At 35.7% G+C, this 7,907-nt stretch overlaps 1 protein-coding gene across 1 annotated transcript; it reads right to left on the bottom strand.

Moving 5' to 3' along the window:
- Positions 1 to 337: 337 nt before the first annotated feature.
- On the bottom strand, positions 338 to 6,611 carry LOC145558758 (pyrophosphate-energized vacuolar membrane proton pump 1-like). Its single transcript, XM_081620091.1, has 8 exons — positions 6,280 to 6,611; positions 4,118 to 4,692; positions 3,665 to 4,044; positions 2,769 to 2,855; positions 2,347 to 2,677; positions 1,591 to 2,001; positions 1,104 to 1,163; positions 338 to 1,001 (listed from the first exon to the last, which is right to left on the bottom strand). The coding sequence occupies exons 1-8, from the start codon at positions 6,515 to 6,517 to the stop codon at positions 792 to 794; spliced, it is 2,292 nt and encodes a 763-aa protein (XP_081476217.1). The 5' UTR covers positions 6,518 to 6,611; the 3' UTR covers positions 338 to 791.
- Between the last annotated feature and the right edge of the window lie 1,296 nt (positions 6,612 to 7,907).

Genomic DNA, 7,907 nt, shown 5'->3' with positions numbered 1-7,907 from the left:
AAACGAAGTGAAGTAGGATATAGAAAACGATCAAACGAAATAAGCAACTGTTTGTAATGTCCAATACTCGTTATTTCTCATTTCTAGAAATGGAAAATTAGAGTAGAAAATGGAAAACAAAATGGAAAATTAGAGTAGAAATTGGAAAACAACCATATGTGAGATTCTTTATAAAATGTTTTTAAAAAACAAGTGTTCGTTACTGAACAACCATATGTCCATTCCGTCTTTTTTAAAGAAAACTGAATGCACGGAGCATGGTGCATCCGCCTCCACAGTTAAAATAAATTCCAAATGACAGGTTTCTTTAGGTTTATTCTTTTTTATATACGCTGTATTATAATAGATTTACTACGTTTAGACGTATGATATATTTAGTGTACATGCACATTGACATAACCAAAGGTGCAATGGTCTAGAATTCTAGATGATTGTATGCCTACAAGATGAATTCCATTAAAAGGGCAGATTTTCTCACCTCTAGACTCAAAGTGCAAAATGCTCAGACAACATTGGGTTGATGGATCAACCTTTCCTATCCTACAACAAATGTAACAATTTGCCACATATTTCCTTACCTCTCGATTCAAAATCCATTAGCACTCCTACCATCATGATAATTGACAAATGATGACAACAATCATATCACTACCTACCAAAATTAACAGACAAACCCAAACAATCAGGGAAAAAAAATAACTGGCCTTGAATCCTTGATAGAATTGAGAAGAAGGGAATCTGCTGAAAGCGAAGTCTGCATTTTGCCACAGAGGAGGAAGAGAAACTTGAAGTTACGAGAAAATCTTGAACAGCAGACCACCATGAGTTGCAAAGAATGGAGCAAAAACAAGGGACTCAACAGCCATTAGTTTGATCAAAATGTTCAATGAAGGGCCTGAGGTGTCCTTAAGTGGATCGCCAATGGTATCACCAATGACAGCTGCCTTGTGTGACTCAGAGCCCTTTGGTCCAAGACTCTTTGCATGCACTGAAGAACCAGCCTAACAGAATATTGAAGATAAATAATCAAAATTTGCCAGAGAAAAATAAATTGCACTACTCAAGTCTGAGATGTTTTGGTGCCTCCAGTTCTGAGATTATACCTCAATATACTTCTTGGCGTTGTCCCATGCACCACCAGTGTTAGAAGCAGAAATCGCTATCTGTTACAAGCCAGCCGAAGAGAATGATAAGCAAAGAAGCAAAATGTGAAGCATAAATCTGCAGGAGCCAGAATATAAGAATACCCCGGCTGGAAAATTCTATTCAAAAACGATATATACTGCATACTAGGAAGACTGGTTCTCTGCTTAGTTTATCTTTGTTTTTGGCTTAGTCTATACCTTTCCATTTCTGTAACATCAGTTTTCTTAAATAAGGTTCATGCAAATCCATATGGAATGATAGCTCTTCATAAGCATGCACAATTAGATAGTAGCTTTGTATTGATCACATACAATAAAGTTTAGACTTTAGATCATAGAGGTATCCCGATAGATTGAGCAAGCTCACAATCAATTTAAAACATCAATGATCAAGGTAATAATAATGGTAAATAAATAAATAGTTAAAACAAAAACAAGACCCTACCTGGACTCCAGAAACAAGGGATCCAGCCAGAACACCAGATAGAGTCTCAACACCAAAGAAGGTTCCAACGATGAGTGGAGTGAGCATGACCAAGGCACCAGGGGGGATCATTTCTTTGATAGATGCATCAGTAGAGATCTTAACACAATTGGCATAGTCAGGCTTCGCAGTTCCGTCCATCAGACCAGGGATAGTGTTGAACTGCTTGCGGACCTCCTCCACCATCTTAAGAGCAGCGCTACCCACACTCTTCATGGTCATGGCAGAGAACCAGTAAGGAAGCATGGCACCAACAAGCAAACCAATAAAGACTTTGGGGGTCAAAACATCAACTGTTGAAATAGATGCGCGGCTGACAAAAGCACCAAACAGAGCCAAGGAGACCAGAGCAGCAGATCCAATAGCAAATCCCTGTGAAGCGGAAAATTATTAAGATCAGAATCTTCCCCTTTACATGGTTACATGATTTTTGTGCAATTTAAAGAAAATCCCATTTCATCAAACAGCCCTAATTTACAATCTAGATGAGCCAACAAATCAACTATTAAATGCAAGAGTACGCTACAGAAACCGATTTTAGAACAAGGTGTAAATATATGATAAAATGAATCCTATGTAACCAAAAGAGATTCATAGTCATTCTAAACCAACAGTTGGCCAGAACAATGAGGCATAGCTAATATAACTAATCAAAATTCAATACACAGTTTATTACGCAGTATGTGGCCAATGCATGTCAGAGGAGGCAGAAGATACCTTTCCAATGGCAGCAGTCGTATTCCCGGCTGCATCAAGGGCATCGGTCCTGTCACGAATCAGAGAACTCATTCCCGCCATCTCAGCAATACCTCCAGCATTGTCACTGATTGGACCATAAGCATCAATTGCAAGACCAGTGGCAATGGTGCTCAGCATTCCAAGGGCAGCAACAGCAATACCATACATGGCAGCAAAGCTGAAACTGACAAAGATGCTGAGAGCTATAGCAAAGATGGGGATGATGACAGATTTGTAACCCAAGGCCAAACCAAAAATAACATTTGTGGCAGCTCCTGTTCGGCAGGAATCAGCAACATCTTGCACAGGACTGCCAGAGAAGTCGGTAGTTTAGTCACTAACATTTCACACATAGATACAAAACATACATTCATATCCAAGTCTCTGGAATAATGGCTTACCTGTATGCATTACTGGTGTAGTACTCTGTCACAAAACCAATGATGAGGCCAGCCCAAAGACCAACACAAACACATAGAAATAGTTGCCTGCCAAAATAATAATTGAGATAATCTATTAAATTGGAGTATCAACGGCTAGGGTATTTTCTCAAAGATTATTGAAGTGAAAGAGATTAGAATTTCTCACAAAAGTCAACAAACTAAAATAGAACATAACATTAAGTCTATTCTTAACATGCCTAATATATCTGCAAAAAAGCTAAAGGAAATACTTGTATAAGATAGTGAAAGAAGTACTCAGACCAACAATCCTTGACCAAAAAGATTTGAATTTATAATTTAAAAATAAAAATAAAAATAAAAAAATAAAAAAATAAAAAATAAAAAAAATTAAAGAGAGAGACATAAATTTTCACATACATTGATATAGACAGCTCTGGTTTTCTAAATAAAATCAATGACAATTTGACAATGCCAGAAATGCCTTATACATATACTTGATCCTCAATAGCCATTATATTCTTAAAACCAAGCAACCAACATATAGATAGCTGTGCATAATTCCTCAGTCTAAAATGTACGTGAACTTAGGCTGATTAGCACAAACATTGTACTAAAACTAGTATCCAACATCTAAAACCTGGCCAAATAGGGGCTTTCAAAGTTCCAATGCTAACTCTATTATTTGCATTACAAAAACACCATGTAATTGAGACTAAACTTGCAAGGGCATCAAACTCTGCCAATTTAAAATATAGCCTTTTTGACATCATGTGATACCTAAGAATTCATTTACAGTACAGGTGTCTGACACTCTGACTCCTATATGTTCAACCAAAACCTATGTCCAAACATAATTAATTCTATGAAATTGTAGAAAGCATGGTCAATCTTACCAATTGTGAACGACCTTTTGAGTGCCAAAGTTGAAAATGGTGAAAGAGGGTGGGACAGCAACCCAAGTGACAATCGCAACACCCACAGTCATAAGAATAGTTGAAATAATTAGCTGATGCTTCAGTGCTGGCTCAATTTCTTGGACAGCTTTAATTTCAAAGAAATCTGTAGCAAAGAGAGTTGTGATCAAACAAACAATGATCCCCATGGAACTAACAAGTAGAGGATAACACATGGCAGTAAACTCATGGTTGATGCCAAAGGAGGATATAGAGGCAACAACAAGGGCAGCACAGGAAGATTCAGCATATGAACCAAAGAGATCAGAACCCATCCCAGCTATATCACCAACATTGTCACCAACATTGTCGGCGATCACCTGAAACAGCAGGAGGTAATTATAAGAACTAAGCCAATTAGAATCCTACTTCTTGAAAAGTGAGGATACTTACAGCTGGGTTTCTTGGATCATCTTCTGGGATGTTCCTTTCAACCTTTCCTACCAGATCAGCACCTACGTCAGCAGCCTTAGTATATATACCTCCCCCAACTCTACCAAAAAGGGCCATTGAAGAGCCTCCAAGACCATAGCCAGTGATAGCCTCAAACAGGCCTTCCCAATCATCACCGTAGTACAGCTTGAATAAATTAATGGTAATGTACAGGACCAATAGGCCATTTGCTGCAAGGAGGAAACCCATAACAGCACCAGATCTGAATGCAACAATAAATGCCTTCCCAACCCCCTTCCTAGCTTCCAAGGTTGTCCTAGCATTTGCATAGGTAGCAATCTTCATTCCTAGAAAACCAGAGACAACAGAAGTGACAGCACCAAGCAAGAACGCCACGGTGCTGAATATAGCTGTAGCCAATGCAGGCTTGCACTTCTTGAAAGGGTTGTAAGTGCAAGCTTGGCTTTCAGTACTAAAGCCTTCCACTGATCCCAAAAAGAGAAAAATGAGGCCAGCAAATGCAACCATGAATATCCCAACATACTGGTATTCCGTGTATAAAAAAGAAGTTGCACCTGATAACAAAACCATTAATATATACAAGTCAGTAAAACGCTGAAGGAATATATGATTATAAACAAAAATAAATATAAATAAATAAGTAAATAATGTTAAGACAGACTATGGATGTACAAACGACGTATAATTTACGGCTGATGGAAAAATAGGATGTTCAACCAAAAATATTCTTATACAGATCAAGGGAAAAAATCTAGGGGACCAGACAAGCAGATAATGGTTTACTTTTTTTTCCCCTTAACATTCTTCATTAACCAGAAACAACAGCACCACAGAACTCAGAACATCGAAAGTACTTTGTCGAGGTAACAGAGGAATAAGGGCATTCCAATTGCAAATGATCCTCAAACTCTAATTTTCCAATCTACAAATTCTGGTGTATTTACATCAAGATGCAATCATGCATTAGGTCTGTAAATTTCAGCATATTCTATTCTTCTAATTAGCAATTCAGCATTGTGATCATAACTATATAGTGATCCATTGAATTGAATGCAAGGAAATTATTATTAAATGACCATCAAACATAATTTATTTCTTTTGAATCCAAACAAAATGTAAAGGCTATGTTCTCCTTGACTATTCTTAGCTAAACTTAACTTATTTTGGCTGAATTTAGCCGATAATTGTTGATCTTACTTGTTTTGATGAAATTAACATTTTTTATTAATGAAAATTTATAGAAAGTTAAACTTCTTTACTGGATTTTACTTATTTATTACTGGATTTTAGATAACACGAACTTTTTTACACGACTCATCTTTGATGAACTTAACTTTCCTTGGCAGAAACTTATTTTAATACTACTACTTTTGAAGATCAAACAGACAAATTTAACACTTTGAAATCTCAGTCATTTATTCACAAAAAGCTTGGAAATTTAGCTGAATGCCAAACAACAATTCAAGAAATATGGGCCAAAGGTGTTTTATGCTCAAAACAAACATGAAATAATTAATTTAAATTAAGGCTAAGTCCTCAATTAAAAGGCCTTCATTAATCATTATTATCTCGGATTAGCATTGCAACCTTGACAATTTCAAGACTATTTTTTTTAAATCATTTCTTTTTATTTTAACTTTTATAATTATCTTCTTTAAAACTTCTATTACTACGGAGTATGTTTTATCAACAGTCACAATTTGAATCATCGTACCACGTGCAACACGTGAACATTAGAGACAGAACAAAAATTAACTTATTACGGAACATAGAAAATAGCAACCGAATCCACTTTTTTGGAAAGTGACAATACTCATAATATACAACCAAATAAAATGAGCGGCAAATATAACTCAGAAATAAAAATAAATTAATTAGCAAAATTAGAATATAAAATTATGATTAAATAGAAAGTAGATCTATGCATTAATCCAAATCATTTCCAGATTTCCATTTTAATCAGTGTAATTCTAAAGCGGATAAGGCTACATGTAAGCATTAAATATTTCCGACAACATAAACAACAACATTGATCGACCGTGATTTTGCATTCATCCAACAACAACAATTGAACAAACCTTACTACATTAGATCTGAGAAGAATTAATCAAAACATTAATTAAAAACAGAGAATTTTATACCTTCAGAAATGGCGTTTTGAATTTCGGCACATTTAGCGACGACCATCGGGTCATTAATACCATCTTCTTCCTCAATTAAGTGATCATGGAATCCATTCTTAGAACCTCCGCCATTGTCAACATTTCGGTCAAACGAGACCTTAACCTTAGAAACAATAAACCATTGTACGAGAGAAAACACGATTCCGACGACGGCGCACGTCGGAATCACGATCTGAGTAACTAGATCTGGAATCATTTCCTCACCGGAACCCTAATTTCACGTCGGAACCCTAAAAATCGCCGACTTTCCGGCAATGAACAACAACGGGTAGTATGACAACTACGGCAGCTAAACAACACGAGAGGTGGAGAGTGAGAGAGTGAGCGAAGTGGGGTTTTATAGTGTGTTAGACATTAAAAGGGTATGATTGGGTGTATTGAGGTGCAGGGAACTTATTGTGGGGGTTGTAAATTTGGACCGTTGGATTTGACGGTGGATGATGGAGATGAGATGTCGTAATCGAGGGAGTATGGAAGAAAGGGATATGCTAGCAGTTTAGCATAATATGCGCATTTTTATGAATTCAAATATTTTATGTTTTAAGGTTGATAAAAATACAAAAATAAAGAAATTAATAATAAAGGGTGAGTTGGTGAGATCAGCAATAATTAAGATTGGAATACGAAAATAATATTTGGAGGGTTATTTTAAATGGTTATTTTTACGAAGTACTTATCTAAATTAGGTCCTTATCTATTATGGATAGAGGTGTCAAAATCACAATCAATCCGATCCGATTTAATTTTAAATCAATTCGAAAATATTTGATTTAGATTTGGACTTGCGTGGACACAATGATTTAGAATATTTTGATTTTAAAAATTGACTGGACACGACCTCATCAAACTCCATCCGATCATCCAAATTGATTCTAATTACATAGTATAATATTACTCCAGGTTCATCTTACTGGTAATTCACTCAATTTATACTATGTACATTGTTTTTCGATCTAAATGATTCTTTAAGAGTTACAAGTTACAACTCACTAGTTTGGGAGTATGAATCATACAAGTCATGTATAGTAGAGGTGTTCAAAAGTGGACCGGTCTAGGCCAATGCCAAATAAAGCCCATTGGGTCATGTGGAGTCAAGGTGTGGGCCGAAAATGCCCAAAACCAAAATTGGATATATGTTCCCTGGTAACCAATGTTTAAGGTCTTTTCTCAAATGTGTGAGATCTTTGGTTTAAAGTCCAATAAGTCTCCTTTGATGAACCCTTTTTTTTTTTTTTTGAAACATCCTTAATGAACCTTACTCTTTGATTATTTTATTTTTTTCCCTTCAAATTTTGTTTGTAAAATAAAACTTACACTTTATTTAAATAGCATGATAGAATAATAAAGAAGAGTGAACTTAAAAGATATAGAAGGAGAAATGGAGCTCCATTTCCCCTTCAAAACTCTTATCTGGATTTTTTTTTTTTTTTTTTTTTTTGACAAACTGAACAAGGGAATTTGTTTCCCTTATTTTCCATTTCCCAAAAACCTCCAATCCTCTTTTTTATACCAAACAAGATTTTAGTATTTTGTTGAGCCAAAGCCATGAGTCAATAAGTGAAGGATTAACTAGACAACATACATTA

This window comes from Chenopodium album, chromosome 9 (assembly GCF_948465745.1).
Source record: "Chenopodium album chromosome 9, dcCheAlbu1.1, whole genome shotgun sequence".
NCBI lineage: Eukaryota > Viridiplantae > Streptophyta > Magnoliopsida > Caryophyllales > Amaranthaceae > Chenopodium > Chenopodium album.
Note: the sequence above shows the minus strand (reverse complement) of the source record. Positions and strands in the feature narration are given on the sequence as shown.